We start from the raw sequence: 26,437 nt of genomic DNA on the forward strand, positions 1-26,437 counted from the left end.
TTTAGAAATTATTAAAAGACTAAGAAATCCCCATGACATTTTCATGACCTTTAAGATTAATTTCGGTGACATTTCCAGGACTTTGGGAACAAAAGAAAAAAAGAAAACTGCAATGCACATGACTGATCTAAACTCAACCAAACTGGATCTTGCATATGAGACACAATTCTCAATACTCAAACCTTACAGTAAAACCTGCAAGGTTGTGTGTCTGAAGTGTGTGTGTGTTTGTACTCACCTGTGTTCCTGGGATTCCCTGCTGTCCAGGCGGGCCGGGCTCTCCCTGGGGTCCCTGTTCAACAGAAAAAGATGGAATACATCAACTGCACCCTGAATATGTCAAATATCCAGCAATGTTCTATATATTTTTGTGTGGGTTGACATATGTGCTTTATTTGCTGATGTGAATATGATGCTAAAACTTTAATAAGGTGAACACGATGCTGACAAAATTATGATAATTTTTTTATGTTAAAGGTGGCAGGCTATTATACCATGTAAGCTTCAGCCCAGCAATCAACACTTTGCTAACATTCCCATTAAGTTATGAAAACATTATTTCTCTGAATGTTCAAAGCTTCCAGTTTTTTAAAAATGTTAAAAGCGTTGAGAAAACCATTTTTATCATTTTGCAAATATTATGGGAACATTACTTTTGAATGTTCTCTAAACATTCTGAAACATTTGAAAAACATTAGATGACAGTCCAACTAAAACACTTCAGAAAAAATTAATTATTTCAGGAATTTTGAGCTAACATTTTGAGAACATTATTAAAGACCAGATAACGTTCTATTAACGTTACTAGAAGAATGTTTGCTTATAACTTTAAGAGAACCTTTTCCAGAACGTTAAACGCTCCCTGTTAGCTGGGAGAATGCTAATACTACATTATGATTAAACTATCCTCATATTTGACAGTTTATTCACCTGAATGTTTAATGTGTGTTTAGTTACTGTACAACATTAGCTGCTATCGGAGTAGCTTCAGATAATATCAGTTCATTTCTGAAAAATAGCTCTTGAATATATCTGAGGGGTCATGACTTCGCATTTATCCTTCAGCAAACAGATGAGTCAGTTGTTTTCATTAGTCATAATTCGATTCCGAAAAACAGAACATGTTTCGGATTTGATACGCTAAATGTAGAGTTATTTTGTTACACAAGGTTTATTCATTCATCGGTGAAGTCAATGTGGCAGTAAGAAATGTGATTTAAACTTCAAACTGTTTTTGGTCTACAGATACATCAAGGACAAAACACGTTCAAAACCCACAGAGATTTACTCAACAAGTATTATCAGCACCTGCTACTACTCTGATTTTATCTACAAAATGCCAGGTTTACAAGATATATGTCTCTTACCATGTTTCCTTTGGGACCCTGTGGACCATCAACACCAGCAATGCCCTGCACAAATCAATTGCGAAAGATTAGAAGCGAGCAATCAGCATCAGATCCACAAGATTATAAATTTAAAGTTCAATCTCTTACGGGTTGTCCAGGAGGTCCAGGAGGGCCTCTAGGGCCGAGCAGACCTCGCGGCCCCTGAGATAAAAAGAGATGGGAAGGTTCTGATTAAAAAGAGCAAGTACTCTCATCTGAATTTTAATAAGAATCATAATAGGCTGTTGGGTGTCTCTGCCCCCTGGTGGCAAACTAGAAATAAAACATTTCTTCTTCTAAAAAAAAGCACACACTTACGCTCTCACCAGCAAGTCCTCTTGGTCCAATCTCTCCATCTTCTCCCTGTAAAGGAGGAAGAAGTGAATATGATTATTCTAATAGGTGAACCAATGAAATGTTCTTCAGGTGGTTCGGAAAAGCACTTACTCTTGGTCCGTCCTCTCCAGTAGGTCCAGGGGGACCAGGAGGACCATTCTCTCCCTGTCAGAAAGAGACAGACAGCAAGTGTCAAACTTTATTACATCTAACCTAATATATAATCTTTTCACCTTTGCTTGCAAGTGATCTAGGGAGCCTATAATTATTACCTTTGTTGAGATGGGAACAGGCTGGAAATACCCTACTGTAGGGTTTCCTTAGTAGAAGGCTCTTTCTACTTCTTCTCACTATCATTATTTATTATATATCCTTTGTACAACGAAGAGCAAAATTGTCAGCTAATGCCAAGTGTCTGTTGGGGATGTACAATAAGGGTGCTAAATATTTGTTGTTGTTGTTGAAAATAAGCATTTTAACAATTTTTGGTTTGTTGATGCAGATTTTATGCATCTAAATAATGATGAATTATTGAATTTGATGTACCTTTACTGAATTATTGTCAGTTATTGCAAAGAAATATACAATTTTTTCCTAAAATAAATTTGTTTTTGATTTTTGATAAGGGTACTACTTTTTTTGTTGTTGTTCAAAATAAGCATTTTACGAAAATTTTATTTGTTGGTGCTTATTACTGAATCAGATATTATGCACCTAAATAATGATGAATTATTGATTTATGTAGCTTTTATGTTTTTATTGAAACTTGTTTGCCAGTTATTACAAAGAAATACAAAACGTTGCTAATATAAATTTTGAGAAATATAAAAATGCTAATCAATAGCATTATGATAATAATCTGCAAAATACTTTGATAAAAAGAAGCCATTTGAAAGTTTGAAAGCAAGTTAGAAAAATTATTGTGGGGATGGATGGGAAGTTACTAAAAATGGGAATAAAACGAATTAGGCTAAATAATCATTCAGAATTCAGCTTTTGAATTAATGTATTTAAGCCTGTAATTTAGCTAAATCAACGCCTGAGCAGAGATAATTAAAAATGAAGAAACAAACGTGTTTGTGGCAGCCAATTTATGTATATATATTAATATATTAATATATATTAAAGGAGCTGCACCTAAAAGATAATACCTCTTCATCTACCTGTTGTCTATTGAATTGTTCTGTATGTGTTCATACTCACCCTGTGTCCCTTTTCACCAGGCAGACCTGGAAGCCCATCAAAACCTCTGTCACCCTGTGAAGAAGACCAGGTAATATTTATACGTACTGTATAAATGCACAAAACTGTCTATAACGGCATAGTGAGGCATATATGTGGGTGAGAATATTTCTTGTACCTTAGATCCAGATTCTCCAGGCATTCCACGGGCCCCGTCAGCTCCAGCACGCCCCTGTCACAGAGATCACAGATGATATGACTATTGGGAACCATTATGTATTTATCCACTAACCCAAAAAATTGCATATTTAAGCAATGTGTATGTGTGTGAAAAATAAAGAGAAATCTCTTACTCTCTTGCCAGGTTTTCCTATTTGCCCTGGTGGGCCTTGTATACCCCTTGGACCCTATGGTGGAAAGATACAGGATTATTTAGGTAAGTAGATAATTATATAGGATGACCTTGGGTGGTGAGCAAGGCTGTGTCTTACCTGAGGGCCAGGGTCTCCACTCTCTCCCTTCAGTCCAGGAGGACCTGGAAGACCCTGAGTGTGTTTAACACCAGAGAGTGAGATGCATTAGACCAAGACTAGACCAAATCAACACATTTTAACAAGTTACAGAATGATTGAAATACCTGCACTATATACAAATAAACAGCAGGTGGCAATCTTTCACAGCACATACAACTCCTCAGTGTTCTTTACTCTCATAGAGAATAAAAATAAGCCCAGAATAAAAGTACAGAAGGTAGGTAGCATGGTTGACATAATCAGTCAGATTTGTTTTAAGAGGTAGTTATTGCACTTTATTTTAGGGAGTTCTGATGTGTTTTTTTTAGAGCACAAGCAACTGAGAAACTGATGATTTCAAAATTGCTGCTATCCCAGACAGACAGTCCTAGTTTTTTTTTAAGCTAATTTAAAAGATAATTTAAGAGTTGGGATTTGCATTTATTCCTAAAATTGTACCCTATCATAAAGAATCATTTGGAAACTCAAAGATTCTCATTTGTCTGCTTTTCAAATGACACATCTGAGGATTCGCAACTAGACATTAAACAGTTGCTGTGTTCTTTTCCTAAATAAAGATTGTGATTTCAAAGTCTCATTGATTCAGGCTCAGTCTGTTACGCAGGATAAGTATGTCATGACATGGCTGTGGTTTTCATGCTTATTTTAGATTTTATGCCATTAGTTTTGTTCAAAGCAGGATCATTTCTCGCCTGAAGTGGTTAGGCTTGAGTTCACTGGCCCATCGTGTTTCAACAGGTCAGACAGTTCATTAATCTGGTTAGCTGGCCTCTCTAACTAATTGAATATGTAGTAAAAGAAAAGATATTGTGATATTGTGCAGAGACAAATGGGTGATCTATTTCATGGAGGATATTGCCCCCTTGGTGTGATGATCTAAGTTATACAAATTATTTTGCATCATATTTGGCGAATAAAATCCAATACTTGTTTCGCTCTAGCACGTTGTACTTTCTCACAAAACATTTTTTGCTATTGACAACCATTTTTAAGGTGAATAAGTCTTGTATTATCCATTGAAAAACTGCCACAAAGACATGATTCCTATTTGTAAGATGAAGAAGTTACACATTTCATGACAAAAAGCTTATTTATAAACACGTGTTTACGTGAAGGTCTTTGCAATTAAGTATTTAACATATTTTCCGACTCTTTTCCAGATTATAAGTTAAATGATACATTTTAAATACTTCTTTTTGCCATAAATCATTTATGATGAAAAGATTTTATTGATATTTTTAAATTCAGCATCATCAAATTTTTGTAAATGATCATTTGAAGATGCAGGGCTGTGTAACGAATGGGACAGTGATGGCGTTTTGCATATAATTAGTGATGCTCAACTTTGAATTATTACATCACATTGCATTGCTTAGATTTTCAGTCAGTCAAATAGTCATTCACAGGCTGATTGGGTGGGACTTTTGCAGAGGTCATGGGGTCATTGACACTCACCACTGGGCCAGATCTTCCGGTGAGACCCATTGGACCTGGTGGACCTCTCATGGCGAGCTGCGGACATAAAGCAAAAAAATCAAAATCACCACAATACCATCAATCATACACTGTGACTGGCGGACATCTACTCTCTTTAGCCAGAGGAGGTGGGGCCGTGTCTGCATTTGCCAAGGACAGATCTGAGCGCACACACTAATCTGCAACACCTGTCAGGGTCGCCCTCCTGCGGGTCGTGAACCTTGCTAGTATTTTTAACTAGTCTCTCCGCATGAGTCAAAGCAGTCTCTGCTGCTCCGTTTCACTCTTGTTTTAGCGCAAACAAGGCCAGAGCAAATCCCCTCCCCACCTTCTGACCTATCGCTCCACCTCTTCACTACAAACAGTCAAGAGTCCCCCACCTCCCTCCTTAGCAAACAGCTGGGTGAAGCTCTGGGGCCATTTGGCCCTTTACTTCTGCTCGCCTGGTCCTGGTCTCGTACTCACCCTGGCCTGAGAGAGAATAGCCTGAGCCTGGGCCTCTTGAGCCGACACCACTGGACCCTTTTCCCCATCACCGCCAAAACGGAACTGTCAAACATAAGCAGAGTATTAATTATTATAATTTTCATCAAAAAAAACCCCACTTCATACTATCATATTTATTGTATACTATAAATATTAAGTCAGTAAAAAAATAAAAGCAATATTATGAATATTTAATTGGGATTTGTGTGGTACTTTTGAAAACTACTAAACAATTAAGAAGAAGTATGCAGTCATTATTTTCATATATGTGTCCTTATTATTCTATAACACTTTATACTTTACAATACTGTAAATTCTAGGTTAATCAAACACAAAAAACAAAATTATGAATATTTAATTAGGATTCAATATTTTAAAGTCTACTATTAAAATATAAAATATAAACATAATATTACTAAAATCACAACAATTTGTTCTAAAGTTTAGTATGCAGTCATCATTACATTACATTTTTTTATCATCATTACATATATTACTACATACTACAGTATACTTTACAGTAAACACTGGAAGTTATTCAACTACAAAAAGCAATATTATAAATATAAATATAAATATAATACAGCAATATGCTCTAAAGAAGTGAAGTATTCAATCATTAGTGTCATATATTGCAATTGTATATAATCTTATAACATTATAACTAACAATCAAATACGAAAATAAATATTATGAAAATTTTATAAGGAATTTAGATTATCATTATTACATATAACACTTCATTCAACAGTATACTATACTATAAATAAGTCAATCAAACACAAAAAAGCTGAATATCTAATTAGGATTTAGATGTAAAGTATGCAGCCATTGTTTACATTTATCTACATATAACTCTTCATACTACACTATAATGTAAGTCAATCAAATATAAAAAGCAGCTTTATGAATATTTAATTAGGATTTACTGTAAATGTACTTATGTACAACAATAATATATTCTGAAGAATTGTCCATTAATAATCATTATCCATTTAAATGATTTTTAACTTACAAACAAAAAAGCAGCAAAACGAATATTTCATTAAGATTTAGATTTAGTTTTAATACTTTTAAAAACTACTACACAATCATATATTCTAAATAAGTATGTTATTATTATTTTAATGTATGTATTATTGCCGAATACATGCATTAAACTGGACAAGCTAGACAAATTAAGGGGGTCTTACTGGCAACATCAGCATAGTACCAGGGGGTCCTGGCAAGCCATCCGCTCCGGGAAGACCAGCGCGGCCGGGAGGACCCTGAGGAAGCAGGAAGAGAGGGAGAGAGAGAGAGAGAGAAGGGATAAATCAGTAACTTGACACTTCTTGACTTGACAACACTCAGGTAAGAGAATGCCAAGAGAGGAATGAGAAAGGGAGGAGGATCAAACAGAGATAGAGAGAGACCCTCTCACTTCCATTACCCTTAAGTGAAGTTGCCCGTTTTAAAGATACTGATTGGTGCCAGCACAGGAGGGACTGTGTAACAATTACTTTTGCCTAAACGACACTTCATATACCCGTCCAGATACTTCCATGTTGTCTCCACCATGTCCATTTGCAACAAACTACAACACTGTTTTACTTTTGCTACATGTTTAGCTTGGGCAGATGTTAAATAACACTAATAAAGGATACTAAAAGTCATTTTAATATTCCGTTCACACATAATGTGCTTTTCCATTCCACTGTGCTACTTTTCCACTATTTTTCAATGTAAACATTAGCAAGACGGATATCTTTAACCGCTGCGCTCACGTCATTTTTACAGCGTCTCAAAGTGGTGCTCAAGTTTAAAGAAGTTAAACCTTTTCCAAAACGAGTCTCTAGACTTTACACTTTTTTCATTCCACTGGACCACATCAGTGAACGTAATTTCACCAAGTACAACACATTTTTGTTGATCCTGGAACAACCTTCCAATCAACCAATCAGATTTGAGAGACAAGTTTACAGTTTATGTCAAGTTTTGGCTTACAAACAGGTTTAGGTGCGTTTTTAACAGTAAACACATGTTTTTTGTGAATAGGCCCTTAGTTTGTTTTTGCATGATGGACAAAAAACATTAACAAGAAGTATTCAAGATCATATAATGTTCATTTCAGTCCCATTTTTTAATTTTTTTTGCTAGGAATTTCTGCATTTAGTAGTTTAGAAATCCTCTATTTGAATGTCCTTTCCTTTATTTTTACTTATAAAACTAACTGTATCTGTCTACAACTGAAGGATATTCTGAAGCAAGCGAGTTATTTAGTTTCATCATTAGCATTCTTGTGTATGTGTGCTGTTCAGTTAGAGTGTGTTTTTACGTAGACGTGTAATACTCACAACACAAACCTAACATCAGATCGCCAGACAGACTTTGGAGTTGGTTTGGGAATTTCTAACGATAATTATCCTCAAACAGTTTAAGACAGAAGATGTTTTTGTAAGTATTGTGCATAGAGAAATAGACAGCAGTTTAGTATTGTGCTGTATTTAATCAGAAATTTTGTCACGATTTGCCCATTGAACAGTGACTACTCATTCTGATGTATTATGTATTATGGCAATTCACTATTCCTATTTTGCTCTAATCTGTGCTTCTAATTAAAGCTGCTTAGAGTTTCACATCTGAAAACTAAATGTGTCAGAGAGGGTGTAAATGTGCCCTTATAGGGTCAGGAATCTGCCATGACCCTGTTCAGAATAAATTCGCATTATGTACTGTTTACTGACACATCTTCATGGGGCCAAAAACCAAACAAAAGCCAAAATATAATAGAAAAAAGTTTGAGACCTAAACCTGGTTAATATCCTGAAAATAACTGTGATCATCATATGTAAACATAGCCTGGATTCGAAATTCTTACCCTGTCACCAGGATCTCCGGCCGAACCAGGAGGGCCTTGTAAACCTGGAGGGCCTGGAAGACCCTAAAGACAAAAAGAAAACAGAAATAAATAGATCTGATCACAATGATAAGTCAATTACCAAAAGATTTTAGGCCATATTGTTGTTCAGAAAACTCATTAGAACACATTGGTTGAATATTACTATTATATAACGTATGCAGGTAAAAAATGCAGGTAACTTACAGCAGGCCCAGGTGGTCCAGCAGGTCCCTCAATCAGCATTCCCTATGAATCAGACAACACAATCAGAACTACAATCAAAAACTGACCAGAATAGATTGCAGCATCAAATTAATAAATTAATATTCGTTTATGACTATTAAAGTCATTCTTAATTACTTTGGCTTTGGCTTAATTTCTTGAATTATAAAAAAAAGTTCAGATCTCTGAACAATTACATCATATCAGATTTGAATTTCTTAGTGAGTTAAGCAGATGTGTTTTGTCAGACGTGTGCAAAAAAATACAATTTGCACAATAACTAAATGCACATGGCTTATTGATCAAAACAGTTGATACTCAGTGAAACTGTCAAACTGCAAAATGATCCATTCAGTTATCGAAATCTGTTGGACATGCATGTATTTTCCAAAAATGTGTGACATGGAATGTTTGTAATGTCTGTTAAATTGGCAAATGGCCTGCCATTATAATGAAATAGGAATCCCAATCTTACTAATCTACCAATCAATTTTGGAATCATATATATGGAGTTTGCCCAGCACAATCACTACCATTTATGAAAATGGATGAATGTCAAAGCCCTAAACAGCAGCAGCTACAGCAGTACAGCACATTTATTTTTGCATAAAAATGTGTGACATGTAAACTGAAAATTCACAGTTTTGAATTCACAATTCAAGAACATATGTAAGAATGTGTGGTGGTGTTAAGGGAAGACATAATAGAGTGTGTAAAAATGAATAAGCAAGTGTGAATTTTCAGTTTACATGTAACACATTTCTACAAAAAAAAAAATAAATACAAATATTAATTTATTTTTGTGTACTACAGTATCTTCCTACTAAATTTTTTACCTACTGTTGAAGTCTGCATCTTAAAAAGCTCAGTGAAGCGTTGTCAAAAGTACCAAACGCTATACCAAGTCGATACTGAAATTTTAAAAATGTGACACTTTGAGCGCTGTTGAGTGGATTTGTAAACTCCTCTGATTGGTCATAGTGTGTTCACATCATGTGTTCATCAGATATGTCTGTGATTGGCTACAATGATCAACGCTTCAAAAACATGTTGTAAACAGACATCAACGACAATAGACAAATACACATGAAAGCAGGCGTCTATCAGTGGACCAGTCTGCTGATATACACCTTCTTTCAAACGCTCCCACTTTTAAAACACTTTCAAATTCAAACACTCCTGTGCGTTGATCATTGTAGCCAATCACAGACATATCTGTTGAGTGCGTGAACACAATGGCCAATCAGAGGTGTTTACGAATCCGCTCAACGGCGTACCGACTTGGTATCACGGTTGGTACTTTTGACAACACTAGCTTAGTGTAATACACAAGAGCATTCAGCTAGACAAAACTGACATTCTTGTATAGTATAGAAAGCAGTCAGTGTCAAAACAACAACAACAACAACAAAAACACATGACATTTTTATATAAGGTAGAACACATCTAAGCATTTGACCAGTATGGCTAAACACTTTATAATTTTGGTGGCACTGGCCAATTTACTAACACAATATGTTTTGGAGCATGCATTTTTGGGTGAGTTAATACATTTTGCAGACCTTTAATAGAGTTCTGATGTTCCAGCAAACAGTTGTGACACTTGAACTTACAGTTTAGAGAATGTTAAGACTGTTTTGAAAAATGTGCCAAAGCAATTGAGAAAAACTGTAATATTGTGGTGAGGAATGTCCAGAATTCCCCTCTCACTCACTGGCTCAATCACCGCAGGCTCTCCTTTCTCTCCTTTCTGCCCCAGAACAGCACCTCCACCCACCTGCAAACATACAAGAGAGGTTAAAGAGAATGTCAGATAGAATGATAGAACGATAGATAGGACGATAGAACAATAGAACGATAGATAGATAGATAGATAGATAGATAGATAGATAGATAGATAGATAGATAGATAGATAGATAGATAGATGGATAGATAGATAGATAGATAGATAGATAGATAGATAGATAGATAGATAGATAGATAGATAGATAGATAGATAGATAGATAGATAGATAGATAGATAGATAGATAGATAGATAGATAGATAGATAGATAGATAGATAGATAGATAGATAGATAGATAGATAGATAGTAAACTATTAGGGTTAGTGCTGGTGCAGAGTGCTGAGTGTATGAGGTACACTTACTAAAGGAAAGATTCTGTATTCATACATTATTCTCTCTGAGATTAACAAGAAGGGAAGTGTGTAACCAACATTTTTATGGGCAGGATCTGATGCCATCAAACCTTTGCTCATGTGGCTCATAAGATACAGGTACTGGAGTGTTTGACAGAGGGGAAGTATGAGCTTCTTTAGAAGGAGGAGGTGGAGAAGGGTGTGTCTGAACAGACAGCTGGGACTGTGGTATGGGGTAATTGCCGTGTCCCGGGGCAATATGGGAGATAAGGTGCTGACAGTCAGGGAGTTCAATCTACAGCAGCTCCATGGGTCTCAGGTATGAGAGTATGTTTGTAGATGATCTGTGAAATAATGTGATCTATAATATACGCAGAAATGGGAGGGAGAGGAAACTAATACGGACAAGAGGAAAAAGCACTGTGTGCTTCAAAACATGCTAATGACATCCAGTGGGGAAAGATTAGTATGAACAAATGCAATGAACAGAAAAATGGATGGATCCCATGCAAAATGGTGCACTACAAAGCCAACAATAATGCATGCTAAATTCCCACATCCAACACTCCCGATTTGTGCTCATTCCGAGGGAGTAATACTTACATCCGACGTCACTTCTGTTTCAGCAATGTCGGTTTCGGCGGCGACCCCTGGCCCAAAACTGTCCTCATAAGTGGACGTAGGGTTCGGAGCCGCATTGCCAAACTCATCGTACGCCCCGTACTCATACTGATTTTTGTCAAGCCCAGTCACATCATATTCCTTAAGATCATACTCCTTAAAGTCATATGCATCCACTCCGACGGGGTCGGCGGTGCCGCTGGGCAGCACGGCCTCCGGGGCAGCGGTCGGATCCAGACCAGCCTGGGCCGTCTCAGTGACATAGTCACCGAAAACTTCCTCTTCCACAGCCTTATTATACCCAAGCAATGCGGCCGGGCGGAGGGGAAGGGAGTTTGAGGGAAGATGGATGTTAGTTTAAGCAGTTAAAGCAAATACTACTGTATGTAATCTACTACTGTATGCAAAGCATGAGCAAAATGAATTGCATGAGAGATATTTTGCAAGAATATCACATACATTTTTGGTCCCTGCTAACAAAATTGTGTTCTAGGATCGTTTTGCCCATTAACATTCCTGTTAAGTTATAAACTACGCTATTTCGGAATGTTCTCTGAACGTTTTTTAGATGTTTTAAAAATGTTTTTTCTTGGTTATGCAAATGTTAATGGAACATTCCATTTTATCATTTTCCAAACATTATGGTATTGTTACTTTTGAATGTTCTCTGAACATTCTGAAACATGTAGTAACCTTTAAAAAATGTTAAACTAACGTTCAACTAAAACATTTCATATAAAAAGTTCTATTAACAATGAATAAATAATGTTTTTGTGTTAGCGTTTTGAGAACATTATTAAATACCAGATAACTTTAAATGAACATTCTATTAACGCAACTGGAAGAACCTTGCCACAATGTTAGCTGAAGTTCTGAGTATTCCCTTTAACACTACTGTGTCTTGTTCAATGGAAATATTTGGGATGATTTGGATTGCATAAAACAATTTTGATTAATTGATGAGAATTTATGGCATAAATTAAATGTAGTTGGGTAAATGACAAATTTAATCAGTAATGTGCATGTTCAAATTTTGGGGGCATTTTTGTGTGTTATAAGCAAAGATACAGATAAAGTGTTAATTATTTAAAAAAAAAAAGTAAACATTATTATTACTAATTTAATAATCACACATGCAAGTCTATGACAGACTTTAAGATATTCCTATCTTTTGTCCACAATAAACATAATGGTAAAGTGGCATTATGTTTATAGGTGAAAAAATAAGACAAAAATTGTGTTTATGAATACACAAATGCGATAATTGTGCAATCAAATGCAGGAAAAGATCATATCATAACAATTAAAAGTGTATCTCTTAAAAATCTGCATTTGATTACAACAGCCAAGATTTACAGTATGATTTACAACATAACCATGAAAAAATAACCAGTTTTTATTTGTCCTAAAAATTTTGTTAGCACAAGGGTCGGTTTTCTATTGCATTTCCATTGAGAAAAACACACTCATGCTTATTATAAGATATGCAATATCAAATATAAACAAAGAACTGCATTGTAAATACATCAAAATGGCTGTGAAAGAGCTCAATTGTGTTAAATATAGTTCTGCTAACTATTGCCAGAACTAATTAACCAGACTACAACAGGGACTAATGCTATGATGTTTTGTTACTTCATCAGAGGTCCACATATTAGCATGTGGCCGCTTTAACATCAGCCCTCTTTGGATCATTCACTGATGGAACTGTTTTGAATGGGACGAGCCATATTATCAATGATATTCAGGGCTAGAAAATAGGCAACCTGTCAATATTTTAGCCAAAAAGACAAAAACATATAGATATTCACTGCATTAGATTTGATAGGATGGTTGATCGTTCCTTTTAATTGAATGCAGCCTTAAACATCATTGACATCCACAACAGAAAGCTGAAAACCAACTGAATGACAATCCACTGAGAAATATCTACTTGATATTCTAGACATGTCCAAAGTTTCAGACATGACAGGAAGTGGATTGGCTAAATTTAGAACAGGCAGTTTTATGGTGAATATTAGCTTAATGTTGTGGGATAAAACAGTTCCATTGCAGTGACAGTACCAGAGTAAAAAAAAACAACAACAACAAAAAAAACACAAAACAATTGCCATGAATTGTTTTGTCTTTGTCATTTCAATAAAATACTTCCTTATGATATGTGTGCCTGGAATTTTCCTCTTTCTGTCCAACATTTTAGAGACCCTCACCCCTACCGTCATAGTATATAATCGAATGATTACCTGGTTTGGTCCAGTGGTTGCGACAGGAGACCGAGTTTTGGAAGCATCTACTGTTCCGTAGTCATAGTACTCCCCATCTACATTGTTAAGCTATAGCAGTTTCAAAGTGAGAAAAAAGAGGAAGAAGACGAGAAAGGAGGAATTAACACAGTTCAAGCAGTTCCACAAGTGTTACAGGCTGGATCTGCAAGGTCGGCACCTAGAGAAAAGTGGCGGACGGCACGCTCAGACTATCATCAGAGATTTCCCTCACTGAAAAGAGAGATCTTGATGGGTTCTGACATGAACTACACTTGTACTGTTACCCCTAGAATGACATGTCCTGATGGCGATGGCTGGTATCCATATCTCTTCTTCTTAGTCGCTAACTTTTTAGCCTGTTTTGGCTCCTGGTACTTATAGGGTTTGGAAAAAGACTTAGGGGACTTTCTCGTCCTCTTCGTTTTCATGGAGACACTACGTTTCACTCTCTGGAAAAAGGTTATGGTGAAGGGAAAAAGACACAACACATCAAAGCATCCATGTTAGAAGGTAAATAAGATCCTTTAAATTTGGATTAATTGGTATACACAACCATTCAAAAATGTTGGGGTCAGTAAGATTATTAATATTATTATTTTTGAAAGAAAATACTTTTTTCAGCAAGGGCGTATTCAATTGATAAAAAATGGCTTTTATATTGTTACAAAAAATCTATTTTAAATAAATTCTGTTCTTTTGAACTTTATATTCATCAAAGAATTCTGAAAATGAAAATGTATCAAAAATGCCTAAAAACAAAACGGTTTTCAATATTAATAATAATAAGAAATATTTCCAAATCAGCATATCTGAATGATTTCTGATGGATCAGGTGTGACTGAAGACTGGACTTATGATGCTGAAAATTCAGTTTTTCCACCACAGGAATAAATTCAATTTTAAAATATATTAAAATAGAAACGAGTTATTATAAATTGTAATCATATTTCACAATATTACTGCTTTTACTGTATTGTTGATCAAATATATGCAGCCTTGGTGAGCATAAGAGACTTCTTTCAAAAACATTAAAGCATCTTACCAACCCCAAACATTTGAACTGTAATGTAAATCTGGGATTTATATCAGAAAAGTATATATTTATTAGGTTTGAGTAGTCAAAAATGTTGTTTTGATATCATAACTGAACAGATTTCAGGCTTGCTTCAAAGAACAGTTATCCTAAAACTTAACTAAGTAACCTAGGTAAAAAAAAACAAAAAAAAAACATCCATTTGAACCTTTAAAGGTGCTAAAGAGGATGTTTTGTTTTATACGTTTTTGCAATATTACTTGAAACTGTCTTTACTAACTGATAAAAGACTATTTATTTGGTGCACTGAAAGGAATAATATTAATATACATCATCTGTGCACGAGGTGCATAAACGATTGGCCCTCTGGCTTGTCAATCACTGCCGTGACGTTCCTTGTGAGAGACGAGCACGGCTGCGCGCTCCAGTAACTTTCCACACTCCACAGGCGCCGCATGCGATGTTTTTGTCAGGAAACAGGAGTAACAACTGCAGAGTTACCTGCGGTGAGTCCGACATAATGAATCCACTAACACGACACAGCGAATGCCGGTGGTAAACACTCGTGTTCCAATACTCGTGCACGAGTTTTGGGAGGCGTTCCCTCGAAATGAGCAGTGAAGGAGGGGGGTTGTTCTTACGCATGCGCTCATTTCAAAAACTCACTAACGGTCTTTGGTTTCTCAGTCGACGAAAAGATCCTCTTTAGCACCTTTAAGTTCACAGATTTTTTTCTTTTTTTATTAAACCCAGTAAAGACACACTAGACATTAAGTTTACAGGTTCCAGTAAAAACATGGACAGACACACGTGGGCAAACTTATGTGAACTGCTACAGTAATTTATGGGTCTGGCTATTTAAGCTAACTAACAGGTGCTTAAAAGCTAGAATACAGCCATATAATCTCCTTAAACAAACATTTTCAGTAGTACAGGGTGTAACAAAGTGCTTGTTGAGTTGTTAGAATCACAGAACGCCAAAAGGAAACCGGTATGGAATAACTTGACTGACTCAAACCACATACTTTTACCCATGTACTGTATAGACCTTATCCAGCCAACTTTATAACTTACGTTTTGCAATACCTCTATGGCATCGCTTTCAAATAGTAATTACATGTAGCTGGTGAAGTGGATTTACTCATTGTAGAGTTAACTAAAGTTATCATGAGCGTTCGAATGTTTGAAGTGGGGCGGGGCTACATAAGGTCTATGTAGGACAAGGAAAGGGGGTGGGGCCACCTCATGATTGACATAACAAACACATCACACATTTCCTGCATTTACCTGCGGCTCAGAATATTCCTCTGTCGCTGTGGGGGTCGCTCCCTCATAATAATCATATAAATCACCATATTCAACAGCAGTTGTGTACTGCACACAGGGAGAGGATGTGAGAGAGGTTAGCAAAGCATACAAAATTAATGTAGAATGTAATCAACCCTTGGGTGTATTACATACTTTGATGGTTAGATATACTGTATAGCAGGTTTATACAGTACCGATGAATTAGATACAGCAATCCTGATCACAAGTTTATCATACACAGCATATTTTCATTATTGTTGTCCAATGAAAATAGAATAAAGGAAGCACATTATTAAGCTTATGTTACTGGGTTGACTAACTGTGTGAGAGTTCAGTACATAAGAACATACTGCATTAATTACTTTAATGTATAACATGTGATGTACTTATTCTGATTTACAGGTGGGTGTTTAAAACCCTATAAAAAGGCCCTGCATGTCTGAAACAGAGATAACAGCCATATGTTGGCTGCTTTCTTCAGTGAAGCCCCTTTTTTTAATTCTTTCTCATCTTTATTTGAGTGTAAAATCCCATCTGTATTCTAAAGCAAAGGCAGATTAATGGCTCAGACCTATTCAAATCTATTTGATTTTCTATTTCGAACACATTTCAAAGTCCTATTAGCTATAAAACTTCCTGTGTCTGGTATGAACTTGTGCTAGGACAAAGTTTTAAAGGTATATCTAGACTTTATAATTAGAATCATATAGATGTTAAGTGTTAAGTTAAGAATATTAAAGGATAAGTTCACTTTCAAATAAAATTTTTCTGATAATTTACTAACCCCCATGTCATCCAAGATTTTTGTGTCTTTCTTCCTTCAGTCGATGAAAACATTTCTTTGATGAAAATGATTATTCTCCTTATAGTGGACTTCAATGGACTCCAAACAGTTGAAGGTCAAGCTTATTCAGTTTCAGTGCAGCTTCAAAGGGCTATAAGCGATACCAGATGAGGAATAAGGGTCTTATCTATCGAAACAATCTGTCATTTAAAAAAAAAAATTCAACTGTATATGCTTTATAAACACAACTGATCGCCTTGCACGTGCTTCCGCTTTCCGTATTCTTCAAAAAGCTTGCGCTGTATGTCCTACACCTTCTCTATTCTACTTACGAAAAAAAAAACTAAACTGGTACTGCGTTCATTACATAAGTTGAATAGGGAAGGCGAATACGGAAAGTGGAAGCACTTGTTTATTTAAAGCATATACAGTTGTATTTTTTTTCAAAAATGACCGATTAAAAGACCCTTATTCCTTGTCTGGTATCGTTTAAAGCCTTTTGAAGCTGTACTGAAACTGTAATTTTGACCTTCAACTGTTTGGAGGCCATTGAAGTCCACTATAAGGAGAATAATCCTGAAATGTTTCATCAAAAACCTTAATTTCTTTTCGACTGAAGAAAGAAATACATGAACATCTTGGATGACATGGGGGTGAGTAAATTATCAGGAAAATTTTATTTGAAAGTGGACTAATCCTTTAAGTTTAATATTAATAAAAAGTGTTAGATTTGGCTATTTAAAGGCAATTTCTTTATGCATTCATCAATTATGACACATTTTTAATTCATGAATGGATATTTTGCTTAAATTTGTGTATCAGCTTCTCTGTTTCTGCTTCTTCAACACAAATAAATGGCTGTTAGAGGAGCAGAAAGGCCGATAAAACCACTGAGCTGGGCTCTTCAGAGCTTCATCAATCAAACATAAGTATATGTTAATTCTCATACAGCATAAGAGCTCATAAAACAGCCACTGCGCTGATGATCAGGCCCTCTTCCATGGCTGGTGATCACTCAGCGTTGATTGGACCCCATTCAGCCTGGCCCAGGGTGATTTATGAGCAGAGCATCTCAGGGTTATTGATTTCTCACATACAGGAAATGACCCTCTCCCTGTTTCAGCAGGATATAATGGGTTAAAATGGCATTTGGTGTCTGCGCTTACAGGAGTCATCACAGGGGTTAGAAGTGTCAAGGTGAGGCTGACCTTTGACCTGTGATATGTTTTTATAATATAAACAGTATCATAAAAATGTTTGGAGTCATAATTTCTTATCACACCTTTTTTCTTTTGTCAAATCAACTTCAGTAATTAATTTGGTTCAGATAACATAATATTTTGAGTTTCTGTTGATTAAACCAATCGGCTTCATTGTATTAACTCAAATTTTAAATTTCAATGAACTCAAATTTTATGGCAACCAGGTAACTTAATTTTTTAAGTTAAATCAACAATTCTTTTTACAGTTTTCCATACTTTATCAAAAAATTACTTCTTTTATAGTGTCAAAGCATGATTTTAATTAACATTTTTGGTCACTACATAACTCCTGTTCTTCTGTGCTATTTCATAATTTTGATGACTTTCCTATTATCCTAACATGTAGAAAACAACTATTAGTCTGTGTGTCCAATCGTTTGACCGGTAGTGTCAAAAGTGTTAACGACGTGTCAGACTTCCAGAAACGTTTAGCCTTCTGGATACTGCAGGAAAGATTGTTTCCTTTGCAGGTCAGCGTAAAAGGCTTATGGTCTATACTAACCTCCTCCTCGGGCTCCTGTGCTTGCAGTGTGTCCTTGTGGGGGACGTCACAGTCTGGGCTGTAGTGTTCACAGTAGTCGTAAGCCGCTTTAGGGTCGGCCACAATCAGCAGTTGTTGGATATCACCCTGAGGGGGCGAACGATAGAAAGATACATGAGATACATGTGCTAATATACCAAAAATACCTCTATTATTAGTAATAAGACACATATATGTAATACTATTAAGTATAAAGAAGGAAATGACAATGCATTTTATCCTGCACTCTTAAAAATAAAGTTTCTTTATGGCCATCTATGGTCCCCTGAAGGTTCCATTCATTGCACATAAAGGTCTTAATAGTGGGAAACTAAAATTGTTCTTTTAAGATCGGTTCACTGAAAGGTTTTTTGGGGAACCAAAAATGGTTCTTCTATGGCATAATTAAAAAAAAAAAAAAAAAACACCTTTTGAAATCTTTATTTTTAAGAGTATTGTTGGTCAAAACAACATAAATGCCACTTTTGGATTGCAGAAAATGGTGGAACGGCAAGGCAACAAAACAACAAATCAAATCATCAACCACTTTCACAAAGAGGAACGCAGGTCAGATGGTTCAGGAAATTGCTGTTTTCTAAGCAGGTAAATAAAACGTGTTTCATCACGAAACACCTGGTAACAAAAAACCCACACAGGAAGTTTCCTCTCATATAAAATGCAGCTTGGTTAGACAACAGTACATGAAACCTTCTGGTCAACAGAACATTAAACACACATTCATAAAGAACACATGTATAGCCTTTCTTCCAAATGATTGAAATCTGTTTCTAGCCATTGTCATGTCAGAAACAATAGCATACATTCGAACTGCTGCATGATCAACAGCCTGATGATTAAAACATCATTTACTGTATGAGGTTTTGATTGAAGATATTATATTTGTGCATTTTTAAGCCACATGTAGGCTGTAACTGACAGATCCAGATCTTTCTATCCAGCTGCTGGGTTAAATTGGTTCAGCGTGACCTGGGTCTGTTACGTGGAACGTGCATGGCTTTTACAGTGAAGCCCACAAGTAGATCTGGGGGATGTGTTCGAACCTGAGGTCTGTCCTTGGCACTGTCACAAAGAGAGAGAGACTGTGTGATTTAGCAGCAAGGCAACCACCGAGAAAAGAAAAAAAAAAAAACCAGCAGGCTCGGACTTGTTAGGGGCATGTGTGTCTGTGTATTTTTATACCGCTCTCTGTAAACTCAACTGTATAAACAGCAAAATGCTCAGGTGTGCCCACAGTAAAACAGAGGTGTGCTTGACCTCCTTAATTGAACAAAATATCACCTCTTATGCTGTTTGTGAAAACAAAATAAGACATTTAAAGGGTTAGTTCACCCAAAAATGAAATTTCTGTCATTAATCACATAGAAAGCAACATAATTATCGTCATTCAAGGTCCAGAAATGTATTAAAGTCATCATTAAAATAGTCCATGTGACTACAGTGGTTCAACCTTAATGTTATGACACGACGAGCACTTTTTGTGCACAAAAAGGGTCAACTCCATAGGAGACTGACATGCAAGAGAAGAGATTGTTGAATAAATTAGTTATTTTTGTTTTGTTTTTGCACAAAAAAGCATTCTAGTCGCTTCATAACATTAAGGTTGAACCACTGTAATCACATGAACTATTTTAACGATGTCTTTACTACTTTTTTGGACCTTGAATGACAGTAATTATGGCTGCTTTCTATGGGGGATTAAAAAAAAAAATCTTCATCAAAAATATCTTAATTTGCATTCTGAAGAATAATGACGGTCTTGCAGGTTTGGAATGACATGAGGGTGAGTAATAAATGACAGAATTTTCATTTTTGGGTGAACTAACCCTGTCAGGAAATAGTGTATCCGTCCTTATATATCCACCATCGCATGACTATCTTTTTTCCATGGGACACAAAAAGTGAACTTTTGAAAAATATCAAAAGTATATCATGTATATTCTATTTTAATGTAATGGAAGTGAATGAGAAAAAGGGCTTTAAATCTTCAAATTAACAAGTAGTTCAAAATAACGTCATCTGATAGCTTTGTGTGAGGAACAGGCTGAAATTTAAGTCTTTGTTCAGTGAAAATCTTGACATCCACCCTAGATATGAACTCATGACAGTTCACAAGAGAAATAGAATGTGGGCGAATTGTTCAGTGAGTCAATGAACCTTTAACTGCGTTCAAATGTGTAAATAATTTACAAATCTGATTCTTTGGCATGAAATGGAAGTTATGATAGTCTGTTCTTCCCTATTGTGATGTATATCAGAGTGAAATGGCTTCTCGGACAAGAAAAAATGCTGGATGGGACTGATTTTGTAAAATTGGTAATTGATGTTGTGGTTTGCTATTACTGTGATTGACAGGTTGTCCCGCCCTCACACCAGTAAACACATCATCAGAGAAGAGATGTCGCTGATGTTATATTGATTAAAGGTTATGAGGGCAAATTAAATAATGATAAATAATTATATAATAATAAATAATTTATAATAAATACTGTAATATTCCTTGAAAAACAAGAATTGTCAATTTCAAGAATTTCAAATTCATGATGATTTTCAGTTTAACTCAATGAATCAATGATTCGGTCACAGCAGTGCAATATTATCAGTGGAAAACTAACCTTAAATTGCAATCTATTCATCACACAAATCTATCAAATAGCTTCAGAAGACTGTACATGAGTCATTAAGACTATTTTTATGCAGCCATTTTGTAGCCTGATCCTCAGTTTTCTATAATTTTCATTAAACATATCACCTTTTGCTAACCAAAAAGAAAGTCATACAGGTTTGGAATGACATGGGGTGATTAAATGATTTTCATTTTTGGGTAAACTATCCCATTAATATACAGAATGACTTCCAAATCCTGCATAATAATCATAATTATTTAAAAAAACAAACAATATCATTAGTTAATCACACATTTGCTGTAGTCATGTAATTCCAAGCCGTATTTGCATTGATCACCGGTTGGCCCTGTAACATACAGTACATTTACCAGACCATTAAAGCCAGGATTGGCCCCAAAAGCCAGTCTTGGTATTAGAGCCTGGTGCCAAGATGGAGGAGAAAACAGAGAGATCAACCCAACGGCTGAATAAAAGTGACACGTATTACCTCATTTGTCACCCATGCACCTTAACAACTCCCTGGACCCTGCAGAGGTCTTATTACTTATTCTGAGCAAGATACGCATGAAAGCCTGGTCTAAGACTGGCACTGAATCAGCTCAAACAAACTTAAGAAAACAAGCCCACCCAGTGGTTCACATTAAAAAGTCACCATGAAATCAAAATTGACAATTCTTGTTTTTTTATGGAATATTGCAGTATTTATTATAAATGCCTTATCCGTACAGGTCATTATTTTTTTTTTATTGATGAGCCTTTGTAATCTTTTACCAAATAACTTCCCCTCTCTCTTGCAGTGACATCTCTTCTCTGATGATGCGTTTACTGGCATGAGGGCGGGGCAACCTGTCACTCACATGAGATTGATGAATAGCAAACCACAATGATCCAATAAATTCCCAATAGAAAAAAATCAAGTTCCGCTCTATATTTTTTTCTTGTTCGAGAAGCCGTTTCACTTGGATATACGTCACAATAGGGACAAACAGATTCTCTCAACTTCTGTTTTATGCTGACTTTAAACAAAGTCCCTTTAAGACAAGTCATTTCACTCGGCGGCCATCTCTGAAACGCCTCTCGGGCATCCTGGGCATCATGCAATCTCTTTGAATGGGGAAACATCAAATTCTTCAAAACTGTTCGCCAACCTTATGATTAAATTTCATATTTGAAATCACCAATGAAATCTAACAACAACCGACTCATAAATTTAATTTCTAAACGCTCGAATCATGACAAAAAACTGTATTTTTCAGGCTGGATCAAGCTAACGCGCATGCGCAGACCTAAATGCGCGTCTCTTCAGAGGCGCGAGTCTGACTGTTTCTATAGAAACTGGTAATTCTAACGGCCGCTGAAGTGACGCGATGACTTTACCAGTCGGCGATTGGCTTTTATTTAGAAGGCGGGACTTATTCTGCCATATTGCGCGTTACACTTTCTCCCATTCAAAACAATACGAGTGATACGTCTTGTGTTATTCTATAGTCTTTGCTTTAATGCAATTTAAACTCACTGGCTTGCAATGTATATTGTAAAGTATGTTAGTAAGGTAACTTTAAAAATTGTGAAAAATCTCTATTGTCACAGATACAGTATATAAGTACTCTTTGCAATCTATAGAACGGTGTATCAGAGGTAAAATGTTCCAGAAAAATCTATGCTGTAATGTACCAACTTCTTTAAACAACATGAATCAATAGCATCACTCAACAGCTTTTCGCTAATGACCCATGAGTCATTCGTAAACATCTCAGCTTTGTACTAAAAAGGTTGGTTGTCTGTAAGGCCCAGTGTGTGAAAAACTATTTAAGATGCAGACCCCCAGCATGAGTATACAGTAAACTGTTCAAATAGCAACGTAGCACAGTAGGAAACCTGTCATTAAGTGCCATAATGCCTCAACTTTACAACATGAGAGAATTTGGTCAATTTTCCTCAGTCATTTAATTGTACTTAACTGCACTAATTACAGAACTGGAGGGAGCCAATGGTGGTGAACACCAAATCGGAAACAAGAGGAACAGTGACCTTTGATGTACCCAAGCCTAGAGCCGTGAACTCAGCTGTGATCAACACTATTTCCTCACCTCACAGACAATATAGTAATTAAGATGGCCATTCAGAAAAAGTGTGGATGTGTTTCTGAACTGTCATTCAAAGTGTGTCAATGACCAATGCAACAATTCAATCAGGAAATATTTTTAACTTTTATATTTTCAGTTTAATTTTAGTTATTTTATTTTATTTATTTATTTATTTTTTTTTTAAGGGATAGTTCACCCAAAAATGCAAATACTGTAATTACTCACTCTCATGTTGTTCAAAATCCATAAGATTTTTGTTCATCTTCGGAACACAAATGAGGACATTTTTGATGAAATCTGACAGATTTCTGTCCCTTCATTAAATTTCTATCCACCCAAAACTCTGACACTTCAAAACATTTATAAAGAGGTTGTAATATGAATTTAGTGGCTTAATCCAAGTCCTCTGAAGAGACACAAACACTGTATATGAAGAACAGATTTAATTTAGGCTTTTCACATATAAACATTGATGAGCAAAGTGAAAATTTGAATTTTTACCTTGGCAACTAGCTAAAATAAAGTTATTTTATTAGCATTTTATCTTACTTCAGTTAATATTTATTTTATTTCAAGTAACAAAGATGTTTTTTTAATGGTTTTTGTTTTAGTTAACGATAATAACCCTGCTATAAGGAACCCTGGTAGTTTAAAGAAATGTTCTTATTCATTATGAAACATGGAACTAAGTGCAGCAAAAAAAATAAACTCTATAAGTCAACTTATATCCGTTTTTGGACCACTATCCTGTAAATATAGCACATTGTACACTCACTAGAATCTGCAAAAATCAAAGGCTTCTTTACAGGCCCAACAAAGTGTCGATTCATCCAGGGCTAGTAAGGGATGTCGCTCCTATGAGTCTGACCAGGTATTTCCGCCATATTTCCCAAAATACACTTCAGAAGTAGCCATACAGTGGGAACAGTCATGGTCTCACACAGAGAAGTCAGTGTTTCCAACCATACAAATCCCAGATGACACGCCAAATCTAAATACTGGGAATACCTCTCATAGCTTTATGCAGCAAGAGGTAAAAAATTACGAATCTATCTGGGATGAAACTCTAAACTAAACAGGTAAACTGTATGAGACCACTTCTAAACTACCTTTATGACAACCCTCTTTACATTTGATTGCTTTTATGAACAAAAACCCAATACGGAGCCTCGCACATGACATGTGGAAGAAAAATAGTTATCATGACCACAAATTAAGAATTTGTGTTTTATTAATTCATCCACTAAAACGAGGGAACAAATTAATAACATGTTAATACGTGTGAATTAATTCTTAATTTGTGACCATGATATTTGTTTTTTCCCTGCTTGTCATGTGCGGGACTCCATAGATAATCAAATACTGAATAATAAAGTTTGACATATACCAAAGATCACAGCCATCATAGATTTGTGAAACATCTGACAAGCTCTGTCAGCAAAACCTTCTGATAAAATAGGTTTTAGAACAATGCATGAGGAAGCAAGATTCACAACAGCGCAAAACTACAAGTGTAAGGGTCAATCAAATATATAACCTCACCACACAACGAGAAGTCCCAATTAAAAACACTTGCAGCAATTTTAACAACAATATGGGCTAATAAGTAATAATTCCCATCACCCAGTAAGTAAGTTCTCCATCACACAGGCAAACACTCACTAGCCCTCCTCCTTAACAAGAAGCCATTTCAATATCACCTGTCAATCGTCCCATTGTACATCATTATTTACAGCTTTAACTCATTTTGACCCTGCGCATTCCACGCTGCCTCAATTGTGACTTTTAAGAGAGCTTAAGAGAACAAACGCACACATAACACTGAGAAACAAGTTACCTAAAAGAGAAGTTTGCACCAAAAACAGTCAAACTTACTTTATATGAGAAGTGTTGATATGATTAAAAAGTGCAGAAACAAGTTGCTAAGCACATCTATATATGTTATAATGTATCATAACATGCAGTCATGACTGTGAAAATACTTTAATAATTAGCATTAATTAGTGTTTTCTGCTCTAAATCGAGGTGATGGCAGGGCTGCTGACTTTCCTTTAAACTTGTCGTGTCTGTTAATTAATGCTTCTGACATAAATATTCCACCCCTACAGAAAACTCTATAGTCTGACACAAAAATGTGTTTTTGTAAAGTAATTTGGCAAAGAAAGTACAGTGTTTTCTACGTTTGCTAATGTAGACCTTTCCAGTAATTAAATAAAATAGATTTGTGTCAAATTATCCTTATATTGCTCAATAATTGCTCAATAATCAACACTTTTCAATACCTTAAACCACTAAATGAATATAATTGGGTTCATGTTTAAAGTACTTTGTACTAAGATGCAGATATTATAGTTTAACTTTGGAAAATTCACAACATCAGCCATGTTGAATGAAGGCCTCGGCTGAGGCAGTGAGCAATCCGTGCATGAAGAGGCTCCTCTGGCTTTGAGTAGCTTTAATTACAAGGTGAAAGAAGCCTTCATAACAGGAAGCGAGGGGAAAACCCCGACTGCTTAAAGGTAAACAGTGACACAAGGCTTGTCTGTGTTATACTGAGTAAGCCCATGTCCAGAGGAACACATATTCACCTTTGCCATTATGGAATTGATCTCTAATACTGGTCAAATCTGAGTATTGTGTCTTTAATATGCAGAGAAGTAAGTTTCATGGTCTTTAGAACAACTTAAAGTTAAAGGTGCCCTAGAACTTTTTTTAAAAAGATGTAATATAAGTCTAAGGGGTGCCCTGAATGTGTCTGTGAAGTTTCAGCTCAAAATACCCCATAGATTTTTTTTTATTCATTTTTTTAACTGCCTATTTTGGGGCATCATTATAAATGAGCCGATTCAGGGCTACTGGCCCTTTAATTCTCGTGCTCCATGCCCACGGAGCTCGCGCTTGCCTTGAACAGTGCATAAACAAAGTTCACACAGCTAATATAACCCTCAAATGGATCTTTACAAAGTGTTCGTCATGCATGCGTCGGATTATGTGAGTATTGTATACTGTTATATTGTTTACATTTGATTCTGAATGAGTTTGAGGCTGTGCTCTGTGGCTAACGGCTAATGCTACACTGTTGGAGAGATTTATAAAGAATGAAGTTGTGTTTATGCATTATACAGACTGCAAGTGTTTAAAAATGAAAATAGCGACGGCTCTTACTGAATACAGTAAGAAACAATGGTAACTTTAACCACATTTAACAGTACATTAGCAACATGCTAACGAAACATTTAGAAAGACAATTTACAAATATCACTAAAAATA

General features: G+C 35.8%; 1 protein-coding gene across 3 annotated transcripts in view; it reads right to left on the reverse strand.

Moving 5' to 3' along the window:
- col11a1a (collagen, type XI, alpha 1a) overlaps positions 1-26,437 on the reverse strand; it is an 88,261-nt gene that overhangs the window by 48,438 nt on the left and 13,386 nt on the right. For 2 of the 3 annotated variants that reach the window (XM_067377590.1, XM_067377589.1), the window contains exons 5-23: positions 18,418-18,543; positions 15,849-15,935; positions 13,508-13,597; positions 11,259-11,555; positions 10,219-10,281; positions 8,487-8,528; positions 8,262-8,324; positions 6,595-6,669; positions 5,381-5,464; positions 4,895-4,951; positions 3,398-3,451; positions 3,260-3,313; positions 3,085-3,138; positions 2,928-2,981; positions 1,836-1,889; positions 1,707-1,751; positions 1,497-1,550; positions 1,368-1,412; positions 239-292 (exon numbers count right to left, since the gene is read on the reverse strand). In XM_067377590.1, the coding sequence (XP_067233691.1) occupies positions 239-292; positions 1,368-1,412; positions 1,497-1,550; positions 1,707-1,751; positions 1,836-1,889; positions 2,928-2,981; positions 3,085-3,138; positions 3,260-3,313; positions 3,398-3,451; positions 4,895-4,951; positions 5,381-5,464; positions 6,595-6,669; positions 8,262-8,324; positions 8,487-8,528; positions 10,219-10,281; positions 11,259-11,555; positions 13,508-13,597; positions 15,849-15,935; positions 18,418-18,543 (1,452 nt within the window). Of the gene's footprint in view, positions 1-238; positions 293-1,367; positions 1,413-1,496; positions 1,551-1,706; positions 1,752-1,835; positions 1,890-2,927; positions 2,982-3,084; positions 3,139-3,259; positions 3,314-3,397; positions 3,452-4,894; positions 4,952-5,380; positions 5,465-6,594; positions 6,670-8,261; positions 8,325-8,486; positions 8,529-10,218; positions 10,282-11,246; positions 11,556-13,507; positions 13,598-15,848; positions 15,936-18,417; positions 18,544-26,437 lie in introns of all 3 variants that reach the window. The other variant, XM_067377592.1, reaches the window with a different exon arrangement.

This window comes from Chanodichthys erythropterus, chromosome 23 (assembly GCF_024489055.1).
Source record: "Chanodichthys erythropterus isolate Z2021 chromosome 23, ASM2448905v1, whole genome shotgun sequence".
NCBI classification, from domain to species: Eukaryota; Metazoa; Chordata; class Actinopteri; order Cypriniformes; family Xenocyprididae; genus Chanodichthys; species Chanodichthys erythropterus.